The sequence below is a fragment of the Gymnoscopelus braueri genome (assembly GCF_963280865.1).
Source record: "Gymnoscopelus braueri genome assembly, chromosome: 23".
NCBI lineage: Eukaryota > Metazoa > Chordata > Actinopteri > Myctophiformes > Myctophidae > Gymnoscopelus > Gymnoscopelus braueri.
Window position 1 is genome coordinate 13,767,281 of NC_137625.1, and position 20,970 is coordinate 13,788,250.

The window sequence follows — 20,970 nt, forward strand, 5'->3', positions numbered from 1 at the left end:
ACCTCAAAGTTGTACTTAAGTACAGTACTTGAGTAAATGTACTTAGTTACTTTACACCACTGTATTTAGGGCTTAATAGGCTACAGTGAGTTTGATGTTTGATGTGTATCCTGGCTGTTTAAAGGCCACTGAAGTTCAGTGGTGTAAAGTAACTAAGTACATTTACTCAAGTACTGTACTTAAGTACAATTTTAAGGATTTTTGTTTTCTTAAATTTGTCCAGTTTTCAATACTTTTACTTCTTCTCCACTACATCTCAGAGGCAAATATTGTACTTTTTTACTCCACTACAAATGTTTGACAGCTTTAGTTTCTAAATTAGTTACCTTGTAGATTTTGATTATTATTACAAAACATGCATTAACCACTTCAGCCCTATAAATATTTTGGCTATTTGAAAATAGCCGATCTACAAGCTCACAATCGTGAGCTTGTAGATCTGCTATTTTCAAAAGATTTTTATACATTTGAAGACTTGTGAAATGGGTCATTCTGTTCAATGAGTACTTTCTACTTTTGATACTTTAAGTACATTTTAATACCAATACTTTTGTACTTTTCCTGAAGTAAATTTTGAATTCTGGACTTTTACTTGTAACAAAGTATATAACTACATTGCAGTATTGATACTTTTACTCAAGTAAAAACATTTTAGTACCTTTTTCCTCCACTGCCGAAGTTATTAGACCGATTGCTCCGCAAAACTACTATTTACAATTTACAGCTCATCTTGTGGGTGGCACACACATCGCTCTGAATAAATAAGGTGAATGAATGTAGTGCAACGCAATGATCGTGATCGATGACCTTCATTCCATTGAGGTGTCAAATTGTTCATGGAGTTCAAACTGTGCTTCTCACACACAGGGTGAGGGGAGTGACAGCAGCAGTATGGCCACGGCACAGTCTGTGTTTCTGCTGGCAGTCCACATTCTGCTCATCTCAGAGTTCATCCTGGCCAAGAGGGACTACTATGACATACTGGGGCTGCCCAGGGATGCCTCTGAACGCCAGATCAAGAAGGCCTTCCACAAGCTGGCCATGAAGCACCACCCTGACAGAAGCAAGAGCCCTGACGCAGAGTCCAAGTTCAGAGAAATAGCAGAGGGTGAGTGAGCACTGTCACTAACCCATTTGAACATATCGTAGTCATTTTAAGATTTCCTTGGCTATTCGAAAATAGCAGATCTACAAGCTCATAGCGCGGCACCGAGTGCCGCGCTATGAGCTTGTAGATCTGCTATTTTTGAAAAATCGGGAAGATTTGTGCAAAATCTTTGAATATGACATATATTTTTAAAGCGAACATTTTAAACTTACAACTTCTGGGGGTCCCTGGATCAACATATTTTGAGATGGGGGGGGGGGGGGGTATCCACGGCCAAATACATATACTTTTTGAGAACCACTGATATTATAGCAACATACGTTTAAAACAGAAATGTTAGAAGACATTTGTAGAATCCCTAAGAAGCAAAGATTTGAGTTACAAATGTTCGCTTTAAAATATATACATATATATTCAAAGACCCACGATTGTCCACGATCTTTCCAAAAAATAGCAGTATGAGCTGCATTAAAACAACACATTGCGGGGGTGCCGATTGGTTAAGGCGCGTATCATATATAGGCTCTGATGCAGCCTGACAGCAGGTCCTGGGTTTCATTCTTGAGCCCGGTGGACCTTTGCTGCGTGTCACTCCCTGACACTTTACCTGTTTCCTATCAATCTCCACTACAAATAATAAATTAAAAAAGAAGACAAAAAAAAACGTTGCTTTTTATGTTTTGTTTTATTTATTTATGTATTCACTCGTCTGTCTGGTTCAATGGGCATTACCACCAACCGAACAAATAATGACGTTATTTTCTTGTTTTGAGATAATCCAGCTTCATCCATGTCATGAATGAAGCTCGATTAAGAAGCAGCTTGATGTGAGCTCCATCCGTGTGCTAAACATAATAACGAATGCCTGTTTGTTTGTTTGTTTGTCTCTCTCTACCAGCTTACGAGACCTTATCAGATGACAAGAGGAGGCAGGAGTATGACCGGTTTGGCCATGGGCCCTCGGCAGGCGCGGGAGGCGGAAGAGGCAGCAACTACAACTTCCAGCAGCACTTCCAGTCGTTCAACTTCAACGACATGTTCAAAGACTTCAAACCATTTGGGCAGCAGCACCAACAACACCAGCAGCAGTTCCATGCCCATCAGAAAAATCACTTTGATGCCCACTTCAAGGCCCACCAGGAGGCCATGAACAGACACAAGAGCCAGTTCCAGGATCGAACTGGCGGGAGAGTCTTCGACGACGTTTTTGAGGACTTGGAGAAGATGTTCTCCTTCAACGCACACAGCACCAGGACTGGGAGCCAGTTTCACGGCTCAGGAAAGCAGCACTGCCGGACAGTGACCCAGCGCCGGGGGAACATGGTGTCTACTTACATCGACTGCTCCTCCTGAGGTTGCAGGAAAAACCACAGTTAAATCAAAAGAAATATTTGCGGGTGCAGTTGTTGGGGACACTGATTTGGGCAGATATTTTGTGGTTTTGAAATTTAATGTTAATTTATCGTTCAGATTTTTTGTGTTTTAATTTGTAATTCACTATTTGACATTTGCCTCTAGTAACAAATATATATCTGGTGGAGCATATACAGTATGATGGCTTCTTCTGAACAATAATCCTCACAAATTGTGGTTCACATTACAGATTGGACTTTAGGTTCTTAGTTCAAGCTACTCCACTGTGTAGAATTTCAGTTTCATTTTGTTTACATCGATTTATGGAAAGGTATGCTGTGCTTATGTGAACATCCTAAATTCTCAGGTATGGCCTCCTAGAGTTTGAGTTCTTTTTGGGGAACAAGCATTTAAAGATTATTTTTATGGAAGCAATATCATTCACCTAACATCTCATCTGATTTTACATTGAGAAATACCCACTCTGAAGAAATCTTTCTTTTATGCTGCGTACAGCATGATTATGAATGTGTTGCATCTTATTGAATGACATGGTCAAACCAAAGCAGGCTACCGACACCTCTTCTTGGTATTCACCTGTTTCCTAGGCTGTGTGTTTTCCACTTCCTGTCGATTTGATCCAATGAAATCCAATGAAACTGGTCAGATGACCAATGATATCCAATGAAATTGACAGGAAGTGGAAAACACACAGCCTAGGAAACAGGTGAATAAGTTTTGTCATTTTGTATCTTAAAGGGATAGTTCACCCCCAAAATGACTTTTTCTATCGATTAGTCACCCCATAGAGACTTGAATTCATGGATATTTTTAGTTTTTTGTCTCATTCCTAAGCCAATAATTTGATGACCGGCAGCGGTTCCGGTAGGAGACACAAAGACTCTCCTTTGTGTCTCCTACCAGAATCGCTGCCTACCGGTCCGCTGGTCATCAAATTATTGGCTTAGGAATGCGACAAAGACTAAAAATAGTCATTAATTCAAGTCTCCATGGGGTGACTAGTCGATAGAAAAAAAGCATTTTTTTGGGTGAACTATCCCTTTAAGATTTTGGGAGTTTAGACAAAGGATTTTGTTCTTTTGGTCTTTTTGTGTGGCATTCATTAATCAGCATAAAGTTAACCACTTAAAGCCCCTGTAGTCTAGAACTGGTCTTGAGTTACAACTGTACTTTCACCACCTTTTCCGTCTACACACAATCTGTTCTCCAAAAATAGCTGATCTACTGTACAAGCTCACAAGGCATCGCAACACGAGGCATTGTGAGCTTGTAGATATGCTATTGCTCCCACCGGAATATGGACGCTGTGGTTCAAGTGGTTAATTGAAAATTCAAGTCTAGAAAATGTCTACTCTAAACATACAGTATACTCTATTTGGCTTAAGAGCACATGGAAGTGGATTTGGTATGAAACTGGAGGTTTATTACAGCTGAACCGTGTTTTTACTTTTTTTTTAAATCAACTGTTACCTCATTTTTGTTTCTTCCTGAAGAGTTTGATCTGCCTTATCATAACGTGCAATATTTGGCACCTTTTACTCTTCATGCTGCCTACCTTTGACAGTGCTGTATAATTGTCATTGTCTAATGTCTGCACTTTGTGTGTGTGTGTGTGTGTGTGTGTGTGTGTGTGTGTGTGCGTGTGTGTGCGTGTGCACACATGTGGTGAGAGCACATTAAATACTGATTGGTTGCAAAATATTTGGAATTAAAAATTCTGTAAAAGAGCAAACAGTTTTTTGACCATTTTTAATCAGGGTGTATTATGTGGAACTCTGTAGTAAACAAAAGTGTTCAACAAAGCAGAATGTTTTATATTTTAGAGATGATTCAAAGTAGACACCTTTTGATTTGATTACTGTTCTGCACACTAGGCTCTGCACAGCAGCCATATTGGAAAGAAATTGGGCCTCTTCCTTACTTCCTTCACAGGTGTTACTGTACCTGTTACGAACATTCAGGGCATACTCACCCATACTCGCCTATCCCCATAAATGTAGACAAAGTCTGACAGTATAGAATAGCTAGAAAAGGAGATTCCTAAAAACATACCTAGCTCTGACATCAGAACACTCCTTCTAGAAACCCCATATACGGAGATAACCGGAACCATCCAGGACTGACATCATAGTCCCCGGTTTGGGCATGAGAGACATAGCCAGCTCCATATGTGGGAATGCCTGACACCACCTGACATCACCGCCGTGATGTCAGGAGCCACCCTCAGTGTTATAAAACGAGCCGTATGTCAGGGTTGATCTAGTCTCATCATCGGCATTAGACCCAGTCCTCCTAACCCTTCCAGAGTGAGCAACATAGACCCAATCAGGAATAGCTCATCAGGCAATCCAGTGTAATCAGCGACGCTCGAGGAACATATTGACCCTACACAGAGTACCAGGACAACTGGCTGGCCGTACAAACCAGCTAGGCCTCTCAGTGGCTCTTGAGCCCGGTTCTAAGCAATCAGCCGATTATAAGTGTTACAGTACCAATGATTCTAATGAAGGCTCTGTTGCATTTAGTGTAGCACAGTGGTTCTCAAACCTTTTAATTTCAAGGACCCCCATAACTCGGAGAGTGTACAAATGGAACCAAATGGACCCGTCCATTTGGTTCATTTGTACACACTCCGAGTTACACACCCGTAAGGGGTCCATGGTCCTCAAGGAACCATGAGGGTACCTGGACCACACTTTGAGACCCACTGGTGTAGCAGTTTCCAGTGAGCCAACATGCACAATATCAGCACCGTGACTCCGTTTGACCAGAATGGAACAGAGCCTTCATTAGTACCACTGGTAACACCTGTGAAGGAACTAAGATGAGGCCCAATTGATTTCTTATATGGCTGCTGTGCTTAGTGGTATGCCACCAGTCTTCATGGAGTTCACAGAGGCTGCTTTTCTTTCACTCTGCAGTCCAACTCATCCCAAACCATCTCAATTGTGTTTAGGTCAGTTGATTGTGAAGACCAGTTCAGCTGACAGAGCACTCCATGGTTAATATACTGTAGTCCTTACTAATCATGCCTGGAGGCAGTGGTGGAAGAAGTACTCACATTTTCTACTTGAGTAAAAGTATCAATACCACCATGTAGAAATACTCTTTTCCAAGTAAAAGTCTGGTGTTCAAAATGTACTTGAGTAAGTACAAAAGGTTGGCATCAAACTATACTTAAAGTACCAAAAGTGAAAGTAGTCATTATGCAGAATGTCCCATTTCAAAAGTTTCCAAATGTATAAAGTCTTTTGAAAATAGCAGATCTACAAGCTCACAACATGTAGCTTTTTTGTGACGCGTTGTGAGCTTGTAGATATAAATGATATAGGGCTGAAGTGGTTAGTGTATATTTTGTAATCTAAATCTACAAAATAACTAGTAATATTTTTAAATAATTGTAGTGGAGTAAAAGTACATTTTTATATAGCGCTTTTATCCAAAGCGCTTTACATAGATTGTGCATTACATTCACCCATTCACACACACATTCATATAGGCCTACCGATGGCGGATGAAACACTGGGTGAGACACTGGGTGTGACCAAACTTTTGTCTGGTAGGCCTGGCTACTGTACTGTGTATTTGTGGTTTATTTTTTTAAATAAATGTTTTTTTTTTATGTGCTCGTTCACCCTGGTCGCCTGTAGAGGTCGCCCTTAACCAACATTTAATGCAAAAGCAAGCGCTTTGAAAGCATGAAACTGTTTACATTTTCTGTTTTGCAGAATCATTATTTTGAGAATTATTAGGCCTGCTAACAAACAATCGTAAGTACCAGAGCCATTCTGGTATAAAGTACCATAGAGTTGATAAAGGGTCGTAAATCCTGCTCTATGTTAATTAAAACTATTTGTAGTTAAACAGCTGAAAACCCAGTGTAAAAAGGAGGAGACGAAATCAAAGGCAGACACAGGCCGGTTCTCAAATTAAAAGGTTGACATTGTATTAAGAGAAAGAATCCATCCACGAGGCACCGTACAGCAAACATATCTCTCTCATATTACAAATACAGGCAATAGTATTTATACACAAGTTGGAGTCCGGACATCAGATATAAGGTGGATCCTAACGATTGGTTAAGACCCTTATAAGACGTCAGATCATATCTGATGAGCTGTCAGGCATCAGGGTGTCATCATAATAAGTTGTTGTTCATCTTATAGTGTCCTTGTGTACAACTTTTGGTTCCATAAACAAGTTATTCCTTCGATATCATAGGACATGTGGCAGGTTTATCTGTGACAGGGTGACAGCTGACAGAGTAAATTAGTGACAATATCCCGGTCATACAGAGATATAGGTCATCGTACAGAGATACAGGTCATTAGGACATTAAATCACAAAGCGTTGACCAAGACATGTTTTTACTGATTGGAAACATATGGAGCCCGGCACCAGATAGCAAATATCAAAGCAAAGCAAAGCAAAGCAAAGCATATATGGAGTCAGCTACATGGCCTTGGTAGAGAAAGTATAGTAGAGTTACAAAAGGCATGTTTACAAGACTGAAGTACAGGCCCAAAAAGACATCACTATATTAATTTGACTGGTTAGATCGATATTTCTAGATCATATCAATCTGGTCCACAAAACATATAGTTTTAACTCCATCACATGCTCTTATTTCGAAATCCATAACCGGACGTCCCCACGTAACATTGGTTGGACAAATGACGGAAGCTGTACGTATTTCCAGATCTTTTCCTGTCTTTTCTTATTATGTATTATTTCTATGTGTATTAAAGTAGTCATGGATAAACGTTGTTGGGAGTATGCAAAGAAAGTGTAGTTCGCATGTTTCAGTATAAATGTAATGCAGAGCTGTATCATGGTCACGTGTTCACTGACATACTAGCCTTGGCTTGGATCAAGACTATCAGATGTATTTTTATAGATTTGACATTTGCATATATGATAGTCTTGGGCTGCACACCCCAGAATGACTTGGACTTTCACCAGTAAAGTCCGTATTTCTCCGAACATGCATAAATGCAAATTTAAGATGTTTACCCGGTTGCCCCAAATGTTAACTCGACATTCGGAATTTTTGTGCAATGTATTAGTACGTATTTTTCAATAGATATGTGATTAATCCCGTCTGTGGCCGAACGCCATTTCCCCCCCTAGTTTACTTCCTGTTTACATTGAGTGTAATACCGGCTTTCAGCCGATGCGCCCCGTCACTACCACCCATTGAGGAACAGGAAACTTCCGACAGAATCCGACACAGACGGGATTAAAACACATATCTATTGAAACATACGGGCTAATACAGTGCACATGGGCTCCTAATGTCGAGTTAACATCCGGGTCTACAGGGTCAGAACGTAATATATATTTTTTGTACATGTACGGAGAAGTACGGGCTTTCCGCGCGGATGTCCAGTGACAATTTGGGGGTGCAGCCCAAGACTATCATAGATACGAAAGTAAAAGTCAGACGCGATAAAATACCTGATAGTCTTGATCCAAGGCTACTGACATAAGGATAAGGATAACTTACAGACCAAACATACAGACCAAAATTCACAACATTATACGAGGAAAATATGCCAGCCTCTGATGCCAGCTGGAGCCAATTTACATTTCCCTAATGAGTAAATAGCATCTATTTAATTAACTTTTACTCCACTATAATTATAGGCCTATGAAAACTGTAGTTACTTTATTATTATTACAAAACATACATTAACCACTTAAGCCCATATGTATATCGGCCATTTGAAAATAGCAGATCTATAAATATTTTGAAAATAGCTGATCTACATGTATATTGGCTATTTTCTAAATATTTTAATACATTTTGAACTTGTAAAATGGGACATTCTGCACAATGAGTACTTTTACTTTTGGTACTTTTGCAGTACCAAAAGTAGAAAGTACTCATTATGCAGAATGTCCCATTTCCCAAGTTTTCCAATGTATAAAATGTATATATATTTTTTTTGTGAAAATAGCAGATCTACAAGCTCACACTGATGTGTCACAAGTTCACACATTGTGAGTTTATAGATTAGCTATTTTCAAATGGCCGAAATGTATATAGGGCTGAATTGGGTAATGTATGTTTTGTAATAATAATCCAAATCTACAAAGTAACTAAAGTTTTAAAAAATCTTTAGTGGAGTAAAAGTATAATATTTGCCTCTGAGGTGTAGTGGAGTAGAAGTAAAAGTTAAAAAAATTGGAAATACTCTAGTAAAGTAAAACATCCTGAAAAGTGTACTTAAGCACAATACTTGAGTAAATGTACTTAGTTACTTTCCACCACTGCTGACTGAGCTTCCATGGATAGGTGCCTTTAGAGGAGGGGTGTGACACTGCTGACTGCTCCCATAACATCTGTAAGGGACAACCATTGATCTGAGCTCCCATAAGGAGGGGTGTGCTCCCATGACATCTGTGGGGGACATGCATTCTTTCAATCAAAAAGAATGTATTTTTCAATAATGATGAGTAGCCTATTAATGAGATAAATAGGCTAAAATGAACTAAACCACAGCTTTGTTTGTTGTGTGTATAACTGGTCATTTACTTGGTTGGCATATGTCAGGCTATTGAAACTTTCTTCTATCACATAGCAGGAAGTTTCCAATTCTTGTTTCAGTTTTGCAAAGTGGACTGCTGTGTGTGCCTGTCTGGCTATTATTTATTTATCTCTGCCAGCCCGAGACAACTAATAAGATGATTTATCATTAGAGCAGAAAATGTTGGACATTGCAATCTGGTGGGACACATCTTAGGCACTCTGATTCAGAAAATATGTATTTTCTGTGCCAAGGTACCAGATGTCATGTGTCAAATGTTTAAAATCAATTTAACACAGACTATTTCGCTAGCACTCATCTTTCAAAAATGAATAAAAGTCAGCATTATATAACCATTACGCAAACAATGCCTCTACATATTAAATCACTGAGATATATGACCCTAAAAAGTGCTGAGTCATGTCCCTCCCTGGTTGCCGGCTTTAGGGCATGACTAACCACAGACCCGTCCCACTCTTCTGTTTACCACTATTGACTACATAAGTGGGTTGCAATCCACCCACTCACTCTCACTCTCTCTCTCTCTCTTTTTCTCTGCTGTTCAGGCACATTTGAAATCCCAGCTTTTACATGCAGAGAGGTCTGTGAGAGGCTGATAGATTAGAGGCTGCTACACTGATCCTGCAACTCGCCAGTGGAGTTCTACAGCAGCAGCAAACCGACATCATGATACCGTCTGTCACACTCAACACAGGAGCAAAGATGCCTGTGGTGGGCCTAGGGACGTGGAGGGTAAGTCCAGTCTTTCACTTGTGTTCATTGTTTGTTCAAGGAGCCTCATATGTTTCAGTGGTGCCTGTTGGTTTATTACACATTTATGTCAATAGATTACTGACACGGTCCATCATATTTACAGCATGGTATTTACCACTAAGCCTTGTTCGTATTACAGTCACCAGTAGAAATTCACATCAAAGGGGACTTTTATTTTCAAGCTGTAACATGGGTATTTACTTATTTATTGATTGATTTACTTTTTATTGACCAGAAAACATGTACAAAAAAACCCATTAGATTACACACGGTAGTCACAAGGATGACACCAAAAAGCCCAAGAGCTTATTTCCATTATGGTCCTATAGATGTAAATCTGTGACCTAGAGCAGTGGTTCCCAAACTGGGGGTCGGGACACCCAGGGGGGTCCCCACATTATTTGTGGGGGTCCCCAGATGATTAGCTTAATATGCGACATTGTATCTACACATTTCAAAAATGACAATTTAATGACTTTTAAGACATTTTTAATACCAAATTGGGGGGGGGGGGGGTCCCAGTTCAAATATGATGAGGGGGGGTCCCCAGTTCAAATATGATGATTTTGGGGGGTTACAGCCTAGAGGATCCGGATGACCCCCCCCCCAGGACTAGCTGGTACATCAGACTTAGATTTGCTAAGTGCATCACTGTGTACAATCTATAGATTAACTGCTTTTCTGCATTTATTATAACATTTACACATTCTAAACAAAGAATATGATTTCAAACTGATAACTGCAAAGACTGGATACGAGCGTCAGTGGCCACCATTGCCTCACAAAACAAAACAAGATTACACAAACACAGAACAGCAGACTAGAGACAACAAATACTCACTGCTACACAGTAAAATGAGTTAAATTACCATGGTATTTTACTTTGTATGATCTACTACACAAGCTGATATGAATCTGTGTAATTTCCTTGTATTCTAATGATTCCAGGCAGAGCCGGGAAAGGTCAAAGAGGCCGTCACGGAGGCCATCTCGGCTGGCTACAGGCACATAGATTGTGCATACGTCTATGAGAACGAAGAGGAAGTGGGTGCTGGAATCCACGCCATGATGGACCAAGGCCTGGTCAAACGAGAGGAGCTGTTCATTGTCAGTAAGGTGAGTTGTACGTGTGGGAGCGCACCATAGCTGTGCACACCTAGATGAAATTAGGAGTCATGCCAAATCAAATCAGAAACTCACTTTCTGTGAGGACAGTGCAGGCACAGCAAAATAGACAGACCCCTATGAAGCTAAAAAATAGGCTTATGGTGGAAGATAAGTATTTAAATCATTAATAAATAATAATAATAAATATTCTGTGGATTATCATAGCAGTCCTGCTTATTCTTTTGGAGTTTCCGCTTCTGTACATGAAGTTTTATTTGTCACTGACTTATACAGGTACAAGCAGTGAAATGCTGTTGGGACTTTCCCGCAGATTGTGCTACATCCATATAACGAAAACAAATATTGAAACAAGAAAATAAGAAATAGAATGACAAAATGATATACAAATATACAGTGGTAGGGATATACGCTAATACTTAGGGACTTGTCTTAGATAGGCACAGTAAGCAATGTTTCTGTGTGCATTCAATTCTGATAAAAAACAGCAATACCCAAATGTGCAAAGTGACCATGTGCAGATGTACAAAGCAACTGGATCAATCAATGTGCAAGTGTCACCTATGTATACATAGCATGATGAGCAGCATTTTCAAACATGACTCACTACTAAAGTATTATACATACTGTGACTATACAGTACCAAACATCCAGAGAATTTGAGGCTTACTCTAATTCTGACTACTTTTTAATCCAGGCTAAAACATGTTTAAGCCTGGATTTTGTTTTAGTCAGGCAGTGTTTTTCTCCGCTGCCTTTTGTTACAAATTTCAGCATGTGATTTGTTGATTCAGATAGAGAATCGTAGGTAGAAACGACACCTTAGTGAGTGGGATATAAAGATAACCTTGAACCTTGGAACTTTGAAGGAATTAAATAGAGAAATAAAAATGCAGCTTAAAAATCTTTTATTGTGTAAGATCGTTCTAAACTACTTTTATGCTATTATGATGATATAAATTAAACCACATTTTATTCCCTCTAAGTTCCAAGTTTCAAGGTTATTTTTTGTATTCCACTAAGGGAGAATTGCTTTGCAGCCAGTTTGCACTGCTTGATGCGCTACTCAAATCGCTGATCTGATTGAATAGAGACATTGTTTAGTTGAAAATGCCCCAGTCAGGAGACAAGATGTCATAGTCTCCCGTGGAGTGACAAGCTTCGACTGCGAGGAAATACTTTTAACATGTACATGTCCTCCCACCTTAAGCAATTTTGAAACTATAAACTCATGATTTATTTTATTTAGTTGTGGTGCACCTTCCACATTCCTTCCCTGGTGAGGGGTGTGTGTGAGAAGACTCTCAAGGATCTCCAACTGGACTACCTGGATCTCTATTTGGTCCATTTTCCTATGGGCTTCCAGGTACGGTAGCAACCTACTTCTGTCCAGAGATGGGCAGTGTGTATGTATTTGAAAGGCGTATTTCCATGGCTTTTGAGTATTTTATAATATGTATTTGACAGGCCTGAAGAAATGCCCATATCATTTGTAACAAGATACTTCTGAGAACAGTAGTGTTGTATTTTCTTAATATACAAAATACTTTGAGTATCAGTCATTGCTTCCCCAAACAATCTTTGTAAAAAATAGTATCTATTTACTGTTGTCAATTTCAATGTGAGAACCAGCAAGTTCATAGAATTACAGCAAAAAGGAAGTCTGTATCTTCTCAGAGAAAGTTCTGGGTTTCTTATGAAATGTACCCAGTTCACCTGACAAGAGTCTGACCTCCTGCATTTGAGTACATTGAGCACATGCATCACATCAGTGATGTAAATCTAGTGGGTGCACCTGCAGGAGGCTATCCCCCACTTAACAAGCCAATGTCATCTGTTTCTCAACCTACATTATTACGGTAATCAAAACTTAAACTTAAAAATGTTAGAACATTAATTATTTAACATTTTTATTTATTTTTAAAATACAGAAAATATGTTCTTGGCACTGGTATTTGTTTTATTTTCCCGGGCCAACGTCTAATTTCTCTTTTGGGTCTTGAGCTAAAACGTTTGGGAACCACTGCTCTAGAATGAAAAGGGTCAGGTATTTCGGTTCAACAGTGACACCATGTGGCGATTCAGGCTAATTGCAGCCCATAATATCTGCTCCTAAGTGCAACGCAGATGGCAGGGTCTAGCAGAAATCTGTGGATTTGGATGATATCAATAACTGGATGTCTGTGGATCAGACAAAGTTCCCTGATACACTACATAAAATGGCAACAGCATCACCCCTGCATGTTACAATAATTATACAGTAGTGGTCAAAATGTAGTAGTAATAACACTACTACTAATAATAAACTGTATTCATGGAGCACTTATCGAAAAACAAAGTTACAAAAAATGATTCCATGCTACAGGCAAAATGATGTATAAGAAATGTAGGCTACTCAGTGGTGGCCTAGGAGTGAGTCCTACTATCTGCTACAGTATCTACCTTTTACTGTCTTCCCCTGGGCTGTTATATCTTAGGTCAATAAGGGAAAAAAAGGCAGCTTAATCTCTTGCTCTGACTTCCTGCTTGTGTTTATTTTTTTCTACATGTGCAGCCAGGAGATTCCCTATTTCCTCTTGATGAGGATGGCAAGGTCATTCCTGATGGCAGCAACATCTTGGACACCTGGGAGGTAAACAGTAAAGAGTATTGTACTATTATAAAGTTAAGGAGTGAGTGAATGCATGATGCTTCATTGCATGATGGAAAGACACCACTACTTTTTAACTGAAGATGAAAACAAATGTGTGGAATAAAAGTGTGTACCCCCCCCCCCCCCCCCCCCCAATAAATAAATAAAATACAAAATAAAATATTTTAAAAATGTATATATTTAAAAATAAATAAATAAAATAAAGAACAATATTATGAATGTACCCTGAATATAATTCTTAGGGCACCCATCGCATTGCAATGTTACAGACTACATGATTGCTACTTTTCCTACCAGTGCCTTATAGAGGTGACAAAGGTGAAATAACAAATCTTACACAACAGAGGTGTTTCAAATGCGACATCTGGTTGCTCAATATTCTAGTGCCCCTTTAAGGAACCATGGTGTTTAAAAGCAGGACCCTCTGCTAATTCCAGCATTCTGTTTGTCCAGGCAATGGAGCAGCTGGTGGATGCTGGCTTGGTTCGAGCCATCGGTATCTCCAACTTCAACAAGGCGCAGATGGAAGCCATTCTAAACAAGCCAGGCCTCAAGTACAAGCCGGCCACCAACCAGGTGCAATTCTACACTCTTTAAAACAGGCCAATATGGAAGAGTCATTTCAACTCTTATCAGTCAGGATGAAAGATCATGCCACGTTAATGAAATTGAGTGTGTGTGTGTGTCTCTCTAGATTGAGTGCCACCCATATCTGACACAGGAGAAGTTGATCAACTACTGCCGCTCACAGGATATCTCAGTCACAGCCTACAGCCCCCTGGGGTCCCCTACCAGACCTTGGTGAGAGATAGTGAATAAAGGATTGGCTAAACATGTTGTGTAATGTCAAATTGTTATGCTTTATGCTATAGTACACCCTGATCTGCTAAGCTATGTTGTGTCATTTTGGATAATAAAAGGGCTCAACCCGATGAACCTACTCTGCTTGAGGAACCCAAGATCAAGGCCATCGCTGAGAAGTACAACAAAACACCAGCACAGGTAGCAGAGCTAATTGAAAGGGTAACGTCTTGAATAGCTCTGCCAGCCTACAGTAGTAATTAAAAGTGTCTGTCCTTACAATAGAACGATTGATTGATCGAATACTTTATTAGCAGTTTGCAGAAAAAAAGCACAGGAAAGTACAGTTCAATACAGATAAGCGGATTAAAACCCAATAAAGCCTATGGCTTGTTTCCATTGGGGTTCTTTGTACTCAATTCATAGAGACATTTAATGACAGACAGATATACACTACTATGCAAAACTGAAAAACAAAACAATGTACAGTAAACAGTTCGAGGGGGGGGGGGGGCTAGGCTTTGACTTTTACAGGGGCCAGTTTCGAATTGCAGCCACCTGTAGGTACTCTTTTAGAGTGGTTTTGAAGGAGAGTAGGGTGTTACACTCCTTCACGGCTTTTGGTAGGGCATTCCACATTTTTGTGGCATAGCAGGAGAACGAATTCAGACCCTTGTTTGTGCCAAATCTGGGTTGAACGTCATCAGTGGAGCTACCTCTGGTGTTATGATTGTGGACTTCATTGACGTTTTTGAAATACTTTGACAGGTACATGGGTGTCTTATCGGTGTGGTGTATCTTGTAGACCAGGCCCATTGCAAGTTGCTGTACTCTGTCCTCAACCCTGAGCCATCCGACCCTAGCAAAGTGAGCAGGGGTTAGATGAGTCGTAGATGTATGGCCAAGAAGTAGCCTTACCAGTTTGTTTTGGGATGTCTGGAGCCTTGTTTTTAAGGCCTTTGTGGTGTTGTGGTACCATGAGGTGCAGGCATTGTCGAAGTAACCTTGGATGAGTGCCCCTGTTAGAGTCCTCAAAGTATTCTTACTGACCAGAGAGGAGATCATATACAAAAAAACGTGTTCTTTGGTTGACTTTTTTGATTACTCTTGGTGCCATTTTATCACCGCCTCTAAAATGGAACCTAGATAGGTAATTTACTTTTTTCTTGTGACAACATTCACCCACTTTGATTGTGAAGCCGTACATTTAGACCCAAAGAGAATGGATTAAGTTTTTCCCAGGTGTAATGATAGTTTGCTATCAGCGAGCCAGGTGCAGATTCTACCGAGTTCAGAGCTAAGGGCTTTTTCAACCTGCAACTTGTCCCTGTCCGAGACCAGCAGAGCCGAGTCATCCGCGAACAGGAACAAGTTGCAGTCAAAAGCTGATGTCATGTCGTTTACATATATTTGGAACAGTAAAGGCCCTAGTATGCTTCCTTGCGGAATGCCACAGCTCACTTGGAGGGGGGGGGGGGGGGGGCAGGGTTCCGTTCACCTCCACCACCTGTTCTCTCCTGATGTGCTATCAAACGAAAGGTTTCTGGTAATAAATCAGCAAAAGTCTTTAACCAATTCATTCATTATTTTATTCTTTAGCTATTTGAAAATAGCCGATCTACAAGCTCCAAACACATCACGATGCATTGTTAGTTTGTAGACCTGCAATTTCTGAAGAGTTTAGAAAAACCTTGAAATATAAAATATATATATACATAAAAAAAATAAAATTTTCCTATAATGACATGCCCCAAATATGTGGTTTAAAAATGCTTACGTATGTATTGTGCTCAATAGGAAGTACATAGCTAGCTGGAATCTCAAGGTCCTGGCACCTACCCATCTCTAGTCAATTTAAACTCGCATTCTGTAGCTCAACACATAAGTTAAACTATGAGAGGGTTAAACTTCTTCTGAGGAGGTAGTGTTCATTTTATTTTATCTATTTAACCAGGCAAGGCAAGATTAAGAACAAATTCTTAGTAGTTGCTCAATGTCGTGAGGCTGTGTAGCTTAATAACATCCCTCATGCAAAGGATATTTACAGAAACATAATCAAAGGACATTTTCAGTCATTTCAGGTCAGTCTGAGTTCACTATAACCAATTTTAAAATGTAGTTATTTTGTTTCTCCACACAAGGTTCTTATCCGGTTCCATATCGAGAGGAATGTGATCGCCATTCCCAAATCTGTAACGCCACATCGAATCAAGGAGAACTTCCAGGTAATTTTACCGTACAGGTCACATTGTGGAACACATTTCCACAAGAAAATCCTTTTATCCGAATATTGTCTTCCCATTGTGCAGACATTTGTAGTCTTTACTCTTGCTTGCAATGTGGGCAACAGACTGCTGCGCTGTGTGTGTAAAGCCTAGCTCACACTACAGGATAAACGGGGAGATTTTGGGCTGGAAACGCCCCCCCCCCTCCTGAAATCACAGGGGTGTTCCCTATTTATTCCTTTAAGACCTGAGGCCGATTCTACAAATGTCTTCTAAATCCTAACAGTTTTCTGAACTGCTATATCAGTGGTGCTCAAACCTTTCCACGTCAAGGACCAGCCAAAATTATATGTATTTGACCTCCGACCCCCCTCCCCCCCATCTCAAAATATTTTGTTCCAGGGACCCCCAGAAGCAAATATTCGACTCCCTTTCCCGACGACCTTTGCTGATGTCTCCCCCCCCCACATCTCTCCCAATTTCCTGTCAGCCTACTGTCCTGTCCAAATAAAGGCATTAAAGCCCCAAAAAATATCTTAAAAAAATAATAATTTGGCTTTAAAAATTATATATATTAAAAGATTTGCACAACTTTTTCGCAATTTAAAAAAAATTGCAGGTCTACAAGCTCATAGTGTGGCACGGAGTGACGCGCTATGAGCTTGTATATCTGCTTTAATGGGCTAAGGCTGATTGGAAGCGATTATCTGTCCAGAATATCCTGTAGTGTGAGGGGTCCAAAGATCTTAAACCTCCTGATCTGCTCATAGTAAACATGTTTGATATTTATCTGCATGATTACGTCACTATTGTCTGAGTGGGACGGCAGGAGTGGAGCGCGAGTAAGAGAAGCAAGTCTACAAGGGGACAGACATTCAGTAAACGAGGACATTTGACGCGGCTACCGGTCGAAACAACCTGTGGTGCATTGGACAGCTGAGGTTTGTCGATATGCGGCAAGAACACGACTGTCTATATAACGTGTCCTCCCAGACATATCACAACCATTCCTCCGTTACCTGCTTCAGCGTGTGATCACGTGATGAGATCATTTAAGACTAGAGAGAATTATTCTCCTGTAGTGTGTGCCACCGACAACAAGAGATTCCTTCCTTAGCTCCTTATTGCAGATAAACTCTGTCGGTCCTCCTGTCTCTCTCTCTCTCTCTCTGTCTGTCTCTCTCTCAGGTGTTTGACTTCAAGTTGAGTGAAGAAGACATGAAGACCATTCAGAGTTTTAACAGGAACTGGAGAGGTTTCCCCATGAACTGGTGAGTGGACATACTGTACTGTACCAAAATGAACAATAAATAATATACACAATGTTATATTGACAATACTGTATAATTGATATAATGCCTTATGGATGTGGAAGTATTTGTGCATGTGACGAGAATTTATTTTAATAGGAACTATTACTCGGGAACGATGCAAATTTAGAATGCATGCCATACAGTATATGCATGACCCACCCGGTTATGCAATACCTCTTGTAACCGTACCTGTTGTACCCCTCTGTGTCCCTTTTGTGCCCATACCGTTATATGGAGATCTCTGTCTGTATCTGCCTGTGGCCCTTTTATGCCCATGCTGTATATGGAGATCGCTGTATCTGTCTGTCTTGTCCCTTTTATGCCCATATACGGAGATCCCTGATGCCAACAGTATATGCCTGTATGCCCATATGGGTATATCGGTTGGATCGCGGTTCTGGACAACTGGATCTCCATATACTGTGTGCCTATATACTAGGGCTTTCACGACTAGAGATTTTTACAGGTCGACTAATTTGACCCAGTGATAGTCGACTAGTCGAAATTTACATACATTTTTTTTTACAAAAAATAAATAAAAACGTTTTCTTTTTTTTTTTAGGGGGGGGCATTGTTTTAATGCCATCCTACTACTATATTACTATTATTATTATCCTTATTTTTATGGCGTTTTAAGGGAAGCGCTTCTGGCACAGCAGCACAGCACCACAGCAGCGTCTCCAAGGATCCCCATTGCCCAATAATAGGCTTTTATTGGGCATACTTTTGACCCCCTTTTGATAAACAAGGGAACCAGGGGACCTGGTACTGCCAGACCCCTAGTGGTTGAAATCTGAATGGCCGGACATCTGAATGGTTTCTAAACTACGTCACGCTAAGCTTGGCCAATCAAAAAGAGGGACATGTAAGAAAATGTTTTCGTCCATATATGGACGAAAACGATAGCAAAAGGGGACCGACAAAGCCTCATGTAGGCCTGACCCCCTGGGTCTGGCAACAAAAATAAAGTCAGGAGGATAATAATAATAGTATAAGATTTTTTTTTTCAACAAGTACCAACAAGTACCAACGAGGTCGACTAGTGGTTATACTAGTCGATCGACTAGTTGGTGAAAGCCCTACTACTGTATGGGCATATCGGTCGAATTTAGCCTGATTATCAGCCTGAAGCTGCGTGGAGCTTCAGTCTGACATTGGCTGCAGTGTCCGTGATTACCAGGGGGAGGGGATTCAAATTTCCCTAAACCAATCACAATAGATCCAGGGATCCGCCTACATATGACGTCATCGCACAGCTTGTTTTAGCAGATATTCGCTGATTGGCTTGTCACTAGACCACCCCCACCTCCGACTCTGATTTGACAGGTTTTTCTTTGACCGTGAAAAGCCATAGGCTCACATTATGACACCAGACCAAGAGGAGCAGTCCACTCAGAGAGTGGGCGGGGTCTATGGTCTGGAACCAGGCTAGGTCGAATTTGCAGTTCTGGACAACCGCCTATCCGAACGACTCGACGCTGGGCACCGCACTCCCTCGAGTCCTCGCCGATGAGCGCGCCAAGTTTGAAGTTGGTCCGTCCCACCATATATGCGCATGACCATATATGGGCATATCGGTCGGATCGGTGGCTCTGGACAACCGGGTCTCCATATACAGTATGCCTATATACGGGCGTATCGGTTCTGGACAACACCTATCTGACCGTCTCGACGCCGGGCATGGCACTCCCTCAGGTCGCCGTGAGCGAGCTTGTGACTGATATTCAATCATTTATCAATCACTACTTGTGTTATATTTAAAGGTGTGTCCCAGTAGCACCTCTAATCTTCATTCTAATCTACCTTCCTCTCTTCCTCTTCTGTTCACTACAGGGGCTCAAACCACAAAGACTTTCCACTGAATGCAGAATACTAATTCATCAAGGGCTTGACTTGGCATTGAGGACTGAAGACCTGACTCTGAAGTTCTTTCAGTTTGCGAGAAAATAGTCATGAACCCTAGAGTCCCTATTCTGGGGCAAACTTTCCGAGAAAATAGCAGATCTATAAGCTTGCATGGAGACGCATGATGAGCTTGTAGATCAGCTATTTTTGGTGGAGAGATTTGGTGTGGAGGGGGAAAAAGAGTGGACCAAGTCTAAAGCCCTCGGTGACCCCGGTCAAGCAAGTTTATAGGGTTGTAAGTGATTAAAGGACCATACCGGTCAGATTTTTTGTTTGTATACATACATACAAGTGTGTGTATGCAGTGTATACTTAAGTAGATCTCAGCCTATATTCTTAAATACCATTCATATTGAAACAGTGTTTAAAAATACCTTGCAAAAAGTTGCTAGGTATAGGTAATTCACCCTTTTGAAAGTAACTATGCCATTTATTTGATCTAAAATGTCTTAACTCTCATTTTAGTTTGAATGACAAAGAGAACAAAGCCTAAACAAAATATTTAAAAGTAAAGCACGTTTGGGGAAAATGGTCGAGTTTTGTTAACGTTGTGACATGATGATGGACAATGGCATGTACAGTAGTAACTCTGGTTTGGTTCTTTAAAGCTGACACAAACATTCCTGGCATTTAATAATCTTTATTAAATAATGTTTCTCAAGCTAGTTCCTGACTAATTTGCTTATTATTGTTGGTCATTCAGGTTTCGTGATACTGTAATAAAAACCTGAATGTCTGATGTATGTACAGTATGACTTGATGTATGTATGACTTTCCCCATTTTAGATCGAAATATATTGTGCTTGTATACAAGTCTGTAGTACACACAGACAAACCCACCGCCTATTACACGAAAGGAGAATTAAATAAGCCAGGTGAGACCCCGAACCCTGGCACTCCATGAAGACAAAGGCATACATTTACATCACTATATAGGCGAGGGTCGCTCTGCTGAATGGATACGGTGGTGATTAGCTGCCTGCCCGCGTGAATGGAGGCGGGCTAATAGTACGACGGCCACTATTCTGTTTGGATTTTTTTCACTGCCTGTTTTTCAGTCAGTCTTTTACTTCATTTTCTAGGGGAGGCGAGATTTTAGTTCCTGCCTCTACGGGTACGCCACTGATAGCGTCACAATCATTTGCATTGGGTGCTTAAAGTT

General features: G+C 40.5%; 2 protein-coding genes across 2 annotated transcripts; both read left to right on the forward strand.

The window, feature by feature from the left end:
• Positions 1 to 867: 867 nt before the first annotated feature.
• LOC308079934 (dnaJ homolog subfamily B member 9-like) lies at positions 868 to 3,167 on the forward strand. The gene is made up of 2 exons (XM_080421591.1): positions 868 to 1,108; positions 2,007 to 3,167. The coding sequence occupies exons 1-2, from the start codon at positions 892 to 894 to the stop codon at positions 2,459 to 2,461; spliced, it is 672 nt and encodes a 223-aa protein (XP_080277717.1). The 5' UTR covers positions 868 to 891; the 3' UTR covers positions 2,462 to 3,167.
• Positions 3,168 to 7,153: 3,986 nt separating this feature from the next.
• Positions 7,154 to 20,923, forward strand: LOC308079876 (aldo-keto reductase family 1 member B1-like). Its single transcript, XM_080421493.1, has 11 exons — positions 7,154 to 7,167; positions 9,579 to 9,765; positions 10,735 to 10,902; positions 12,161 to 12,277; positions 13,466 to 13,543; positions 14,018 to 14,140; positions 14,259 to 14,365; positions 14,485 to 14,566; positions 16,507 to 16,590; positions 17,779 to 17,861; positions 19,737 to 20,923. Exons 2-11 carry the CDS (start codon positions 9,700 to 9,702, stop codon positions 19,777 to 19,779), a joined length of 951 nt encoding a protein of 316 aa, XP_080277619.1. The 5' UTR covers positions 7,154 to 7,167; positions 9,579 to 9,699; the 3' UTR covers positions 19,780 to 20,923.
• Positions 20,924 to 20,970: the final 47 nt, after the last annotated feature.

Coding starts and splice junctions, on each gene's coding strand:
- LOC308079934 (XM_080421591.1), top strand. CDS start 892: ATGGCCACGGCACAGTCTGTGTTTCTGCTGGCAGTCCACATTCTGCTC. Junction 1,109..2,006: donor GTTCAGAGAAATAGCAGAGG/GTGAGTGAGCAC, acceptor TCTCTCTACCAG/CTTACGAGACCTTATCAGAT.
- LOC308079876 (XM_080421493.1), top strand. CDS start 9,700: ATGATACCGTCTGTCACACTCAACACAGGAGCAAAGATGCCTGTGGTG. Junction 9,766..10,734: donor TGGGCCTAGGGACGTGGAGG/GTAAGTCCAGTC, acceptor TAATGATTCCAG/GCAGAGCCGGGAAAGGTCAA. Junction 14,366..14,484: donor GGGTCCCCTACCAGACCTTG/GTGAGAGATAGT, acceptor GGATAATAAAAG/GGCTCAACCCGATGAACCTA.